At 40.6% G+C, this 15,879-nt stretch overlaps 1 protein-coding gene across 2 annotated transcripts in view; it reads left to right on the forward strand.

The window, feature by feature from the left end:
• SYT1 (synaptotagmin 1) overlaps nt 1-12,129 on the forward strand; it is a gene marked incomplete at both ends in the record, with an annotated part of 129,910 nt that extends 117,781 nt beyond the window's left edge. For both annotated transcript variants that reach the window (XM_082492281.1, XM_082492282.1), the window contains 2 exons: nt 7,019-7,152; nt 11,923-12,129. In XM_082492281.1, coding sequence (XP_082348407.1) covers nt 7,019-7,152; nt 11,923-12,129 — 341 coding nt within the window. The remainder of the gene's footprint in view (nt 1-7,018; nt 7,153-11,922) is intronic.
• Between the last annotated feature and the right edge of the window lie 3,750 nt (nt 12,130-15,879).

A 15,879-nucleotide genomic window follows, 5' to 3' on the forward strand; every position in this document is an offset into this window, starting at 1 on the left:
CATCGTTGTCTCGCTGTCACTTTTACAGCACCTCCTTCTTCCCAAGGCTCCCTGGTTCTCTCAATTCAGCATATTAGTAACAACTTGATATTCATCTAACTGCACACCAGTGAAGAGCTGCCATTTTGAGACTGCATCGCTACACTTTCCGTTTAACTTTTTTTCGTTATAGGCAGGCTATTGCTACATGCCAACCCCTTCTTCCCCACTATAAATAGTTTATCGGACCCCATTATTCCTATCAGAATCTGTCTAATGTTGTTGAACATGAAATTACAGCTGTTTTCATTTGTAAATTACCCAATCTTACAGCATCTTCTTTTAAAGGTTCTGATGGAAATACATAATGCAAAGTTGTCTAACTTGTTACACTATGACGTATGACATGAGCAAGAAAGGGCCTGATGGGCAGTGTACTCTGTGTGTGTGTGTTGCATCTGGAGCAAGTCCACCCATGGGGCATAGGCAGACGTTAGCAAGTATAATACGAGTCTTTTTAACTGAACTGTTGGCAGCTCTCGGGGCCACTCTGGCAGCCCATCTGGGCTGCTTGCAATTTCTCAACTCCATTCGTGGCCACTGCGCTACTGGGTGGTGTTGGGAGAATCTCCCAGGCACACCACTCAATCCTCAGCCTGCTTATTAAAGTCATTTTAAAAAGGGGTTCGCTGGGGTCAGGACTGACACAGATGCCACACAGGAACCTACAGCAAATACTTTTGCTATCTACCTTTCCCTTGTGTATTGATCAAGTACTGGCTACAGCTAAAGATTTGGCCCATAACATCAAGTCATCTGCAGTTTGGTGGGGTTACGGAAACTATGATGAGAGTATCTAAATACCAACATTAGCTGAGGACTGGACATTATGTAGAAAATAAACTTTTTTTAAAAAATCAACAACCCTGTTTTCAAGGAAATGGGATAAGAAAAAAATTCACAAACCCTGTATTTCATGCTGAGAGAATTGTTTCTAATGAGAATGTTTTCCAGTATTTCCCTTGAGACATCAGCTGCTTCTTAAAAATAATGTTCCAACTTTAATTTGCTCATTTGTGGAGGAAGGTAGAAGGCCCAACAGCTTGCGTCAATGAATATAAACTATAACTTTTATGCAATCTAGAATGTACCATAGCACTTGTACTCCTTCTTAGTAATTGTACCTTATATTGCTTCTTCCCCAGATAACACATTTTCCCCCCTCTGGCTTTCCTTCCCGTTCGAAGCTTTCCATTCATCTGAAAAATACTAGTTTAGACAATCCAGGCACAATATCACTCTAAACTCATTATTTCAGAGACTTTAATTATCCCCTCTCATCCATACATGAATAAACAGAAGAAAAAAAGTCAGGGCAAATTATCCATGGCCTGGACGCCACAGGCATCATGTGAATCATCCCTCTCTCTCTCGAGAGAGAAGTGTTTATATGCCCACGGAGGGAGCACGTCCCATGATCCTTGGGAAAAATCAGCAAATCTGTGGGAAGTCCCAGGGAAGTTCGTCCTGTTTTGCTGTGAGAGCAGAGCCCTGCTGCTTTCCATAGCACAGCTGTGGCAACCGCTGCCGTCGCTCTCTGAAGGCAGAAGCGAGCGCGCAGGTCTTCATCCCCGGCACAGTCTCTATAGAAAATAAAGTTGTTTGCTGCATAAAATTGCTGTTCTCCCCACTACCTGCTCCTGTAAGCCAAAAAACGCTTTGTCTGAAAGGTGTTCGCACAGAATAAGAACAGGTTAAGGGTGCAATATGGATTCTAGCACTGCCTCTGCTCTGGTCTAAGTCTCTGGCTTGGCCTTTCCTTGGCTTTCCATCCTCCCGTGCTGTTGCGGGATGAGAATGATTATGGCTCTTTAGCATGGAACTAATGATCCACCCTGCAAGTCACCTCTATCCTAGCTGCCTTTTTGGAGCCCATTATAAGGCTGCGTTTGCAAACCTGATTTTCTTTACTCATTGGATCCATTTCCGAGCTCTTCAGGAATTCATTCTGCTTCCTGGAATGGAAAGTCTGCTGACACCTTTGCTCTAAATGTCAGTGATGTGTGCTTTGGCATGAGTTTGGCATAAATTCTCTTCTGACGGGGAAAATCATGTGCTAATTAGCACCCAGTTACCCTGAACATTTTCAAGGCAAAAATACAGCTGGAGGCAATTCTGGCACCATATTTCTTCTTGGCTTCTGCATTTGAGTTGAGAACATCTTCTTATTACAGTGTTTTGTCATATGAAGCGTTATTCAGTTGTATCTATGACTAGTTTGTTCTGGCTCATTTTTTTTCCTGTTAATCCTGTTAGGCTTTTTCAAGGCTTGTAAAGAGTTTTCTCCGATCCCACCACACACAGCTGTGTGGGATTTTTCTCCATAAACCGTTAGGCTCCCCCCGCACACAGGCTCAGGACTGTAATTGCACACCCAATCAATTCCAGTGTTATCCCTGCAGCATTATTTAACAAAGATGGGCACCATCCTTATGTTTGTGTTCAGAATAAGCCATTGTAGTAAAACCATCCCAAGCTGAGGACGTTGTTGACACATTTCTGCTGAAGATCCATACAACTGGAAATTCGTGTACTGAATTCTCTCCTACCTAGGTGGAAAATGATTTTTTCATTAACTACTGATCCCTATAACAAATTTTTCATCTTAAAATCCACTGACAAGCAGTCATTCTCAAGTTCCACTTTTTCCTCAGATGCTGTCATTAGCCACGATTTTCTTCTTTTGAGTTGTAGTATTTTCTTTCAGCTGTAAACTTTGCTTTATTGAAACCCCTAAGTGCATCTAGTCTACAACATGATGATGATGATGAACTAATCATTATTTTAAGAAGGTTCTAATTGGGTATATATGCCTCATGGTCCAAATGACTCCAGAATCTTTACCTGCTGTTACATACCATTTCAATTATCCTTGAAATAATGTATTGGCATCTTACTGCAAACTTCAGGAAAAAAAAATGTGTCAGCTGGTCCCCCAGTGCTTTTAAAGCTCTTCAGCTCACCTCCCCTGAGATGTGGTTGTAAAATCTACAATGCACAGTTAGTTATGAATTTTACATCTTTTTAGCATTCGTGGCTAGACCATTAATGAGGGAATAAATAGCTGAATTTTATTTAATTCCACTCATTGCTTAACATGAATTATTAAGCAAGGGACACACAGGCTTTCTGTCCCCTTTGGCAGAGGGACATCCATAGTGCTCTGGATGCAACATCCCTTCTTCCAGATAGCTGTGGATGTAACGTGGATCTAAATCCCCGTTTACTTGAAAGGAATAGAACTGGGGGAAAAAACAGAGTGACGTTCACCTCTTCTAACTTGAAATTTCTCCAGTGTAGCGATTTACATGAAAGCAAATAGGCTATCTTACATCGGTGGAGAGAAATAAATATTTTGGGGTGCAATTTATTTGACCAAAGACAGATATTTATTCTGTAATGAGATAACTGTCCAGAGCACATAAAGACAAATGCTTATTTATTTTCATTGGCAGCAGATGTAGACACTTGCACTTGGTCAAAAGAATTGTGCCCTTTTTGCCCAGGCTATGCACTTGCCAGACAATTTGTCATTGCTGGGCTGTAATATCACTTCTGTCATCTTTAGTAGTCTCACTTATTCAGTGAGACTATTTACATATTAAAGTATTACTCAGCATGAGTAACGGTGCCAGCACTGATGTTAATGTTACAAGTAGAGAGAAGAAATGGTTCCATTAGCACTACACCTTATCTCAGAAAAATCACTGGGGACTGGCACTTCCCAGAGTTTCTGCTTTCTTTTGATTATCCTCCCTTCTTCCAATAATTGACTCCAAGCAGTTCAGCTGGTGTTATTTGGTGGAAGAGAATCTGTCTTTTTCAGAAATTTATTCATGAAGTTGCAAGAAAGTCTGTGGTTAGGTATCAGGTTGTCTGTGTAGATCCCGAGCAAATAGATTACTGGCGAGTTGAGGGAGTTAGGGATAATGTCGTGGGATATGAGAGAGTGAAACTGAAGATAATTTAACTGGTGGAGGGGTTCATATATGAGACACAGAAGAATGAAGAGAGGGAAGAACTAGGAAAGACAGGGATACTTCAAGAAATAGGAAGTGGATATACAATCTAGTGAGGAGAAACTCGGCTGAAATCTCTAATGGCTCATCTGCTTACTTGAGCTGGACACCCTGTTGTGATTTTCAGTGGGTTTGTGATGTGTAAACTTATTTAACACTTTCCTCTGAAATTAGAAAAAAAGGACCATGATTTCACTTCGGTGATATTCAATTTGTATTTGGTTTGGCAATTTTACCCTTGGTTGAAAACAAATAAGGATATTGTATCATACGATATGTGCCCTTCTGTGCTCAATATGGGACCTCTGCCACTGACAGTTCTGCAATACCGTGGCGATCTGGTACCACTTGGATCTTTCCTACTAAAAAACTGCCATTTGACTGAGTCTAACTCGAATCCCCAGGCAGACAAACTTAAGCAGCTGATCAGGATGTGGAAAAGAAACTACAGAAACCTAGCTTCTGGGCCTTGTCCCGTGGCCGAAAGTTATCTGGGGTCAGATTTTGCTCTAAAAGCAGCCTGAAGACAGAAATTCTAGAAAGTCAATACAAGCAAATAATTTAAAGTGCATTTACACATAGACCCTGAGCATTCACATACACTTGAATTCTAAGTTAAAAATATTTTTCTCCAAATATGGAATGTTTAGCAAGATAGAAATATATCTGCATTGCTATGTAAATCATTACTTTACAGTTCCTTGTGGGCATATGAATAATCATCAGATCTGTGTATATTGTCTGTGCACAAGCACAGACAGTAAAGGATTGACTCACAGGTCAGTAAAGGATTGATTTATATCGACTGCATTTATTTTAATAGAATTCTTCAGTTCTAATCCCCTTAATAATAATGTATTACTCCACTGTTTAGCCTCCCAGCTCACTCTAGTTACTCAAATTTTATTTTTACAGCATCTTACCTCATTTCTATATCTTAACACTCTACCACTGGCTCTTTCAGTACTGAACTTTCATAGTATGTATTAACTATACCTAAAACGTCATTTTGCATGCCAAAACAATTGTGCATTCAGCATAGAACCTCAGCAAAAGTAATAAGGTATGCGAGCGTGTCTTAAGCATCACTAACGTTGAAGGAGTCCAGATTTACCTGTTTTCCACCTTCAAATCCTGTATGCAGTGATGGTGAACTCAGTATTCAGAAAGAAATAGAACTCTGTGGGCTTTTTGCTAGCATTTCTGCTCTTCACATGATACTCCTTAATTCATGCATTGTGCAGCCAAAAGCAACCCTTGCAATCTGCTGTCTAGCCTGAAGCATAAACCTACCCAGATTTAATTTCTATTTGAACACGGGTCTTTTGAGGGAGGAGGAATCTTAACCCTCTGTAACAGATAGTTCACCTCAAACACTGAGAAGCCATTCCAGGTCTTTCAGTCTTACTACTAAAGTCCGTGCCTATTTTTAAGTTAGAATTTGTCTAGTTGTTTCTCACAGCCATTGGATCTCATTATACCCTTCTCTGCTGGCTTGCAGAGTCCAGTACCAAAATTATGTTCCCTTCAGAGGTACTGTAGACCGTGATCCAGTCACTCCAGTAACTTAACTGTCCTGAACTCCCAAGTCTTCCACAGTAAGGCATATTTTGACTGTAGCAGAATGCAATTACTCTTCTCAGACATTCTGAACGTGAATTTCATTGCGGAGTCATAAAGCATATTTTGCTCATAGTGATAATATTTAATTTCAGCGTTCATTTGTCATTCTTCTTCTGTAGCCCCATCCTTTTCTCAGGAGGGACAGGAGAAGCCCTTTCCTTTGATAGTTAGCGTTCAGGCTCTCTTAATTTATGCCACAGATGACTTGTAGCTGGCTGGTGCCTTGCATAGCTCCTACCAGCTCACTAGAGGGAAGGTTTGCCTCAATCCACATCACAGTTCAGCTGCCTAAAGCCAAGAGAGATACCTACCGAAATTTTGGTGACAGTACCATAAATGTTGTTGAAAAGGATGATCTTGCAGTGCTTCAAATGGTGCTTCATGGTTGGCCTAAACAGAAAAATAACTAAGCTCAGTGAAAGTACTGCTAATTAACACCACCATGGAAGAAGAACTGCTCATTCGTTCTCTAGATGGGAACACGGCTTTTGTAACAGATTAAGGACTGACAGTGCTATTCTTTTAAGCAGGCAAAAATTCTGTTGAAAGTATAACCCCCTGAGATACCACTTCACAGCAGTAATGTCCAAGAGAGTTTTGCTTGCGTGAGGAACACCCGACTAGGTACCAAATCAGTTCTGCTACTTAGCCACCAGGGGTTGTACAAAATAACAATGGGAATTCAATAGAGAGTAGCAAAAACAATTCATAATTTATACCGATACCGTGGCCTGCACCTTACTCTGGCTGCAGGTAGCACTAGGATAGCGAACTGGTATTTAAGGGGCAAAAAGTCCCTTCCTGCCATGCAATCTGTCCCTGTGTCAGACCCACGGACACTGCGCTGTGTCAGTCACAGCCCACTGGGGAGGTCAGCGGATGGGAAAACCACGGTGCAGCTCCTGCCCAGGGAGCGATGGGAAGAGTGGCCGGGCTGTTGCCACCCAAGCCCTGCGCCCACCATGCGTGCTTTCAGCAGCGCTCACGGCTCTCGGGAAAACCACCCCACAGCCCCATTGCTAAGAAATGTTTGCAGTAAATAAATAATGTTAAAGTAAAATCATTTCCAGGATGGTTAATGATGCTACGGAACAAAGTTAGGTGGGAATTTACCCCTCCTTCGCGATGTTAAGGAGGTAATGCAATAAATGTTTTGTACATTTTTCCATGAGGAACAATTCGCAATCGTTCAGGAGTTTTTCTGTAGTGGAAATTAGGACTTTGTTTAAATACACACTGTTTGTTGCTGAAGGTTTTTCTTGTGGTTTTCTTTTCTTTTTTTTTGCATTGAGTCTGAACTACCCTTCTTAGCTCTATCTCTTCTCTTGATTACTTAGATCCCTATGTGAAGATCCATCTGATGCAGAACGGTAAGAGGCTGAAGAAGAAAAAGACTACAATTAAAAAGAACACTCTGAATCCCTACTACAACGAGTCTTTCAGCTTTGAAGTACCATTCGAGCAAATTCAGGTAATGTCAAACAGTGTTTTGTCTTCCCTCTGCATTCCATTTCTCAGCCCTTATAAATATTTAACAGGAATCTTGTTAATTATCACGTGTGCATGCCTTCATTAGCACCTAGGTGCCAGCCCTGTGCTACATTAGATGAGTGTGACTGCTTCAAGAGGGAAATGAAAAAATGCACAGTACTTATGAAGCTTTGATTCATCAGTGAGAAATGGATAACTGACATTTTCTGTTAACAGCAATGGATTCTTGAAAAAAAAAAATCCACGGGGAGATAGAAAAGAAATGTGCCAGCAAAAAAGTATAGGGATAAAAGAAAAGGCATATATAGCAATTTTCCTGAAATTATTTGAAATAATAAATTGGCATCATCTGTTAAATGTGTTTCCTATGCATTTATTTTATGTTTGTTGAAAGCACTGCAGCATCCCTCTTGAATAAAACACATAATTTAATCAGAACTTTTTTTCAGTTATTCACCACACACCATGAAAACTCTTTCAGTGATTCCTACATCCCTCGGAAGAAGTCATTTGAGAGTCTCAGGGGTCAGTAATGCAGTACCTCTTCTCTTGGCACCTCAGGGGAGCTCCAGCAGTTGCCCAGGTGCTACTCCTGGAGAGTTCAGTGCCTAAAATGAGGGGCCTCAGAAGTCATCACAGTGAGCTGGAAGTCACCTACATTAGCGGTGGGAAATACCAGGACAAGGCATTTTGTCATTTTTTTCAGGGACTCAGTAGGACTCAGTAGAGACTCAGTAGGACTCAGACCTTTGGGCTACTGGGAGGCAAATCGTCTCTCACTCACGTGAGTGAGATTTAACCTCTGATGTTAATTAGCCTTTTCTCCCAAGAGAGAGGCGCGGGAGGCATGTGGGAAACCTTCATCCAATTCACTCTCCTTCCTACGTGAATTTAAACCGGTATCTTCAATGCCATAAGCAAGTACTCTTGTCGCCTGTGCCTATGGCTTGTGTCGGGAGTGCAACATTCATTTCTGCATAAATAATGAGTATATGGTTGGCCACGGAGCATAAGATCACCTCGTATTTGGGTGGTTTACTTGGAAAGGGAGAGACTTTGGTCTCTGGTCTGATGTAGGTAGTGTAAACCACATAAAGATCAGTTGGTACAGGCCTCCTCCGTGTTTTTAAAGCCTTAACCATTAAACTTAAACTATTTCATTATTTTGCTCGCTTGTTAGAGCATTCATTGGCAGGGAGGATGTATTGATTTAAATGTCCTCAGAAGAGAAAATAACTGCATGACCACTCGTGGAACCCTGTGACCATGGAGGTGTTAAGCAAGCGAATATCCTTTCTGGAGGGAGCTGTGTGTGGAAAGTGTGCTTTCAGGGGCCTCCCACTTTGAATGACCATAATTAAAATAGTCTGGAATACATCCTTTTGTGGCTTGTAAGAGAGGTCTAGGTATGAGTTAGGTGCCATGCTACTTGTAGTTTAAAAGTTTAAATGGGTGTAAACGGCCTGGGCAAAATTGAGAGCCCCCTCTTAATTAGACGAGAGCATGGTATGGGGTTTGAGACTCTGTATCTTGGATTTTGATAGCAACTGTACTGGAGAGAAGCCCAGGAGCCAGGGCCTACGTTTCAACTAAAGCTGTGTGCTTGGTTTTTATTGACTTGGTACTGACAAAGATAATAAAACTAGACAAGGTGAGGCAGTAGGAGTAGTGACTTGGCTGCATGACTAGCCCGTTTAGAGTTTCTTCATGCCCCATGGCATGTACAGGTGTCTATGGACTCTAGGAATCAAAAAGTGAGAAATCCAGTGAGGCCTAATTCCCATTGATTTTAATGAAAGCAGCTCTGTCTGCTTGTGAAAGATCTCATAACAAGCATCAAAGACCCAGAGGCAAAAAAAGATGAATCAAATCGAGCCTCTCTGGCAATTTAGGCAATGTATGTCTTGATTTCCAAACAGAGACAGGACTTGGGAACTGCAGTGGGCACCTTCAAATTACCAGATCTGAGCTTTGGCATGGTTAGGTGCATTCTGTACGTACTTGGCCATTTTGCCTTCTAATCTGAAGTCAGTTTTATAAGGTGGATATAGGCCCTTTAAAAAGTATCGTGGTTTAGCTGTTTAAATTTTTTCTTTTTTTTTTTTTATAACTTTATTAGAATGACTTTATAGCTATTTACTTCAGTATATAGCCTCAATTTAAAATCTGTAATTATGGACTTTGGTCGTATGCTAACGTATTTTGGAGTTAGTTATAAAAGACTATATTTAGAAGTTATTTCCTTATGGTTACTGAAGTGATTTCATAATTCGAAAAACACATTTTAAATGTTATTTAGACTTAATATGGTAAGAAACACTGTGACTTTTAGGTAATTCATGTAAAAGTCACTAAGCAGTCAAAAAATAATGATTATACAAGTTTCTTGATTGTTGGAGCGGGAAAGCAAGAGAGCTCATGGAGGAAAAGCAGCTCAAATGCAGTATACCTCTGTAATTTAAAATGGGCCAAATATCAACATTTTCAACAATTTAATAGCGACTATGGATTCTGGCTCTTAAGGAAAGAAAGTGATGTCTTTAAGGGTAATGGGAGAACACCACTGTGAAGTCAAATTCTGTTGCTACAGACAGATCAAGCACATTTTGCCTCTTTCAAGACAGACCACCTCCGTAGGTAGGTAGCACCATCTCCAGGCCCTTTCAGTCCAAAGAATGCCTAATCACACAAAAGAAACTGCTAATCCAAATGTTTATTAGCAGAGGTGGTGCTTTCTACTGGCACCTGTTGGGTTTTGCAGTGCAGCTGTTCCTTTAAAGTATGGTACGAAGGCAAAGAGATGCTCACCTTTATCTGTAGGTTTAAGCCAGAGACCATAAGGTGAAAATCATCTTAGAGTTGTTCATCTGAGCTAGCTGGTTTTGCATCTTTATAGAGCAAGGAGAAGGATCTTTTGTTTACAGTGCTTACTGTTGTCTTATGATTAACACAAAAAAAAAAAAAAAATCCAATCGTAACTAGCCCCCAAGCTTCTAGGTACAGCAGGCAACTTTTTTTGGTACCATAAAATAATAGTCTCATGCTTACTTTTTATATCTCTGATTGTACCGTGCATCTAAAACATAAATGTTCATTTGGGGAGGTACCATCAACATTAAAAGTGAGTATATTGCAAACAGCAACACTGAAACATCATTTTGGCATCTAGAAATACTTGCTTCAGGATATTGCCTTTTATCATGAGTGCTCTAGGGAGACAGAGTCTTGAGTTTGATGTACATTTTTGTCATCAGCTACTATATAAATACTTTAGTGCCTGTTGGAATCATCTCTTTCTCTGGCTCAGTGAATTGTACAATCTTGTAAGGGAATGGACTCTATAAAATAGACCTCATGAGCCTGGTCTTGCAGATACGCTTAAAAGAGTCGGTTACTTTTAAAAGATAATCCTATTACAAGCACTGAAATTAACCATTCTGGTAAGAACTCCAGATTGCACCTATATATAAAACCTTAAATCTAAAAACCTGATGCTTGAGAATAAAATATTTTTCTGGAAGAAATGTGTTTCACGGCATTTCTTCCTCCAATTCAGGAAACACTAGAATAAGAAGCTGTGTGTATTTACCATGGGATAGAAAAAAATCAGGAAAAGAAGAGTATGTTCATCTTTAAAAATAAAGGAGAAGCATTTACAGTTTAGTAAAAACAGCCCAAGGCTGTTAACATCTTAGGTGCTGTTGGGGAAGAACACCACTCCACTGAAGGAATAGCTGTTTGTGCTCTTTCAACAAATATTAATGACCTAATGGAGAGGAATGTGCACGTAAGTGCATACGCAAATGCTTGGCTTGAACATCACCTCCCAGTGTGCCCCAGTCTAAGTGAATGGAAAATTGTCTATGAGCTGTGACAGATGGGCTCGCGCAGATTTTGTGGGAATAGTTTAACCCTGTTTGCCAGAGGTCACCGTTCCTGCAGCAGAAGTGGCACTCCAACACCGGCTCAGTCACAGGCAGCGCTGGTGTGTCAGAGCGCTGAGACAGTGGGGTTTATGCTTCTTTCCAACTCCCCTGAGTGTGTAGCCTGCTTTATAGACTCCTTTATAAATATAAAGAATATACACAGTATACACACATACTTACAGATGTGCACACTCACACACACACAGGTGAGTACGTGTGTGTGTATGTATATGGTAACCATAAGGGCTGTCTTCTAAATTTACCTGAAAATAACTGATTAGTACGTGGATAGATGGGTAGGAGTTCTTTAGAAGCAGAAAAGCAGTTAACAGAATAGAGTACAACACTGCAAAGGTTAACTTGGGGTAGAGCTGTTTCTGAATTTTACCTAATTGTTACTTATTTACTTAAACAATAACGATGTGTTAAATTACACTACTTTTGCCTTAGCTTACTTTAAGACCTCACTTTTAGCCCTACAACCTTCTAGCAGTCTAAGTCTTCAATAACAGCAAAAAAAAAAAAAAAAATCCATAGGTGGTTAGTCTGTTAAAGGAAAAAATTGATTCCCATATGATGATCTCTTTGATGCAAGGGGGCAAGTTTCAAGCTAACAGGGAGGATATGAACTTCATATTATTTGGAAGGCTCACAAGAAGCAAAGACAAAAGTTTGAATTTGCTTCTCGCTGCAGGAACCTGCTGTGGCTGTCACACACTTACACCCTCCATGGAGTCTCCATTGTCGTTGTCTGTCCCAAGATTCATCCCTGCCTACCTTCCCCTTACTGTCACACTCACTGGTCTTTCTCTGTCTCGTTGTAGAAAGTGCAAATAGTTGTGACTGTTTTGGACTATGACAAGATTGGCAAGAACGATGCCATCGGGAAAGTCTTTGTGGGCTACAACAGCACCGGAGCGGAGCTGCGGCATTGGTCAGACATGTTGGCCAACCCCCGGCGGCCCATTGCACAGTGGCACACCTTACAGCCCGAGGAGGAGGTAGATGCCATGCTGGCAGTCAAGAAGTAAATTAAATTAAATTAAATTATGAAGAAGAAAAAGGAGAGGAAGATGAAGAAGAAGAAGAAGCCTTTCTGCATTTGCCCACATAGTGCTCTTTAGCCAGTATCTGTAAATACCTCAGTAATATGGGTCCTTTCATTTCCAGCCATGTGTTCCTGACACAGATCAGTTGTACTTTTAAATTCCCATTTTAATTTGCACAGATTTAAATGTAGAGAGCCCTCTAAAGGCGCTTCATTTCACCACTGCCCCCCCAGATCTACTCTTCTTTTAAGCAATATGATGTGTAGATAGAGCATGACAGAAATTATTTATTGTATCACACAGTTGTATATATACACCAGTATGCTGAGAATTTATTTCTAGTTTGTGTATTTGTATGTTGTAAGCGTTTCCTAATCTGTGTATATCTAGATGTTTTTAATAAGATGTTCTATTTTAAATTATGTAAATTGACTGAGATATAGGAGAGCTGATAATATATTATAGGGTAACTATTGTATCGTCTGCATTCCAGAAAAAAAATTCCAACTTGTAAGGCACTAGTAGTGTTACACTGACATCTTAAAGGACAACTTAAATCTGAGCTTTCAACTGGACCATCCTAATAACACGCTACGCGTCCACAGTGAATCTTGGAGGGGCAAATCCGATTGGGTAGACTTCTTTCACAGGCAACTTAGCATGATCTGAGCAGCTCCATGGCTGACCTCAAGGAGACGTAGCCAGGATATGATTTTTTTGTATATATTCCAAAGCAAACACATAACAGACTGAAATGGCTTTAGATTGAAAGTTGAGGAAGCAGTTCCATAGGAGGCAACGATTTCATCTAACATACAAAATAAGACCATTGCAGAGGTTGTGCAGGGAGGGGGGAAGGGAGGGGGGAGACGCAGCAGTAGCGCAATGCTGCCATGAAAACAAGAGTAGCTCTCCGTTATCACCTTTATACAAAATTTGCATACTGTGAATTCCATCCACGATTTCACATTATAATGAGTTTGCACATTAGACTTTGTAACAAAATATTTTATTATACTAACTCAGATTAGAAGGAATGCAGAATATTTTTTAGACACAGCCGTGTGAGTTTATTATACAAAATAGTTTCATGGTAAACAGACAGTATTGTAATCCCATCAGAAGATGACAAAATTTAGCCATAGTTCTAAATGCACTTCAAAGTAAGCCAAAAGAGAACAGCTAGTGACCTTTTATATACTATTTATACTTAAGTTTTAATTTGTCCTTTAAAAAAAGTGAAAACAAAGAACAAGTTCTAGAAAACTGAAGCAACCTCTTCTGTATACTAGATGCTCGTTTCAGGAGGAGTTTTTAAATGTTTTCAATGTTATTATGTAGTAAATGGCACTATTATGAAGCTATTAGTCATTCCATAAGAGTCTTGAAAGACTGCTCTGTGTATCACTGTGACTGCCGTGTGTGCTTAGAAATGTAGTTTTCTCAGTGGATAGCAATCAATTTATTCCGTAGTGATATTGTAATAATACTGCCATTCCCTTCTACTGCACTGCCGAAGGAATGCGTAGCACAAGCAGTTCTAGTTATTATGGACCAATTTAGAACTGGAGAGCTATGCAGGGGACAAGGATGCTATATCGAATGGGTTGACCACGCAGCATTTTGTCAAGCCCTGTGCAATACTCTACATTTCCAACCTCCCTCGCCCTCGCCCCCCGCCGCTTTACTGTAGATAGTCATCTTACGGCTAGCCAGCATGTCATCTCCGCTTGTACCATCTCATCAAGTCATTTAGGGCATCACTTCGATCTCACGTACCGTCCTTTGAGGCCCCTCGCTTATCTTGCCAAGCTGTGAATATATTTGTAATGCTTTGAAGAGTTCATTATTTTCAGCAATGCAGACTACCCCAGAAATGTGGAAATGCTGTACCTTTTGGAGGGAGGCACGAGAGGCTAACCATTAATGTTCTTATCGGCCGCAGCCAAAAGAAATTACTGAAAAGAAAGAACAAAGATGAATGTAATCAGAGACCTGTGTACTGAAAACTAAATTTCACAGCCTCCCTCGAGGCTCAGCTTCTGGGAGAGGTGTGACAGCCTGAGCGGGCAGTGCAGCGATGGCCAAGCACCGACGTTTTCAGTACATTGGGGGTAAAAGAAGCAGGAAAAAGAAGTGGGAGTGGGAGGCGGATGAAAGCCTGGATCTCTCCCCACCTCCAAAAGTGAGAATAGCAAGACCCATTTTCTTTCTTTTTTACACGAAACACGGAAAAAACACAAGTGAGACATTTTCTGATAGAAACAGGCGCATACATGCAAAGCATCAAGCTGGAATACTTTAAAATCTTAACCTTAAGGACCAAACCCCACCAAAGAGAAGTAGCCAGTCAGCTTTCCAGCATAAGAGCTTCATGGTCTCCAACTCTCAGTTGTTCATTCAGGATAGCTGCAGGTTCAAACTGCCAAGACTGACTCGTTGTGTTAAGGTATTCTTAATGCTTTCTCTTCCTACACTGCCAGACTGAACGTCACCGTAGAACTGGTTTGTAAGGTACGATGATTCTCAGAGACTGAACCTGCCATGTGACCAAGATGACATTTTCATCCTCAAAGAAGCCACATGTACCTTTCTGACAAAGCTGTGTGAAGTATTAGAATCTGATGCTGTAGAAAGATCCTAGTTGCCTTTGTGTATATTTACTGCCTGCTTGAGTGTTTCTCTGTGTGGGTTTTCTCTGTATCTTGTAGAAATGTTTGGGGTGTTTTATCCTGCCATATCGCTCGTGGCCCGCGAGCTGACAACTTTAGCCGTATTTTACCTTCATTTTTGATGAGGTGGTTTCTATTTTGTTTCACTTTGTGTAGTGACTTCCCACAGTAGAGTTTTCCAATTGTCGTTAAAATAACATACATATTACACAGATATTCAATAAAAATGTTTTATTTCCTGTTGATGTTCTAGCGTTGCTCCTTTGATCTAAAATTTTGAAAAGACATTTCACTCTAGGACTTCAGTGCAATCATAAACTTTGAAGTATCGCGAGTGTAATAGCACAGCACTTTTCGAGGGGCTGTGAAAAGCCGCTTTCATCAGTGTGGTCCGCTGTAAGATAGTCACAGCCAGCAGCGCTCCAGTAGATGAATTGTCCACCTCTATTGCAGATGAAGAACTAGGACCTTGTTTTCCCAAGAGCCTGATTATTTGCCTCCAAAAACATCATTCTCTAGCAAAACGTGGACTAGTTTCTATACCATGACAAAAACTCCAAGTAGTTACCTACGCATCAGTACTCTTCAAGCCAATTGTGTTAGAGCCGGGGTTGAAGTTTTCGATTTAACTGACATTCAAGAGCTATTTCTAAGCTGGAAATAAAATCAAGCCTCTCGTAGACTGAAGATCATTAAATAAGAGCTTAAACTGGGGGGAGGGAGAAAGTGTGGGAGGAAGTGAATTCACAAAATGAAAAAAAGATTGAAAAACATTGTGCTATGAAACAATTTATGTTCCTGAGCCTGTGAAGAGAAACAGCTCAAAAACACCACCACCACCACGACCACGACCACCACCACAGACCTGTAGCCATGTTTGGTTTATGTTACCATTTTCAATAGCAATTCCGGCTACCCATGCTTTTTCCCCAGTCTTAAGATAAATATGCCCATTACTTTCAGGAACCACACTGTAGTAATTACTGATATGCACCAGTTTAACCACAGCTGTTGTTGTTACACGAGGCCTTACTACGAGTTAGACTCATTGTAAATATTT

Source organism: Vanellus vanellus, assembly GCF_965231255.1.
Source record: "Vanellus vanellus genome assembly, chromosome: 1".
NCBI classification, from domain to species: Eukaryota; Metazoa; Chordata; class Aves; order Charadriiformes; family Charadriidae; genus Vanellus; species Vanellus vanellus.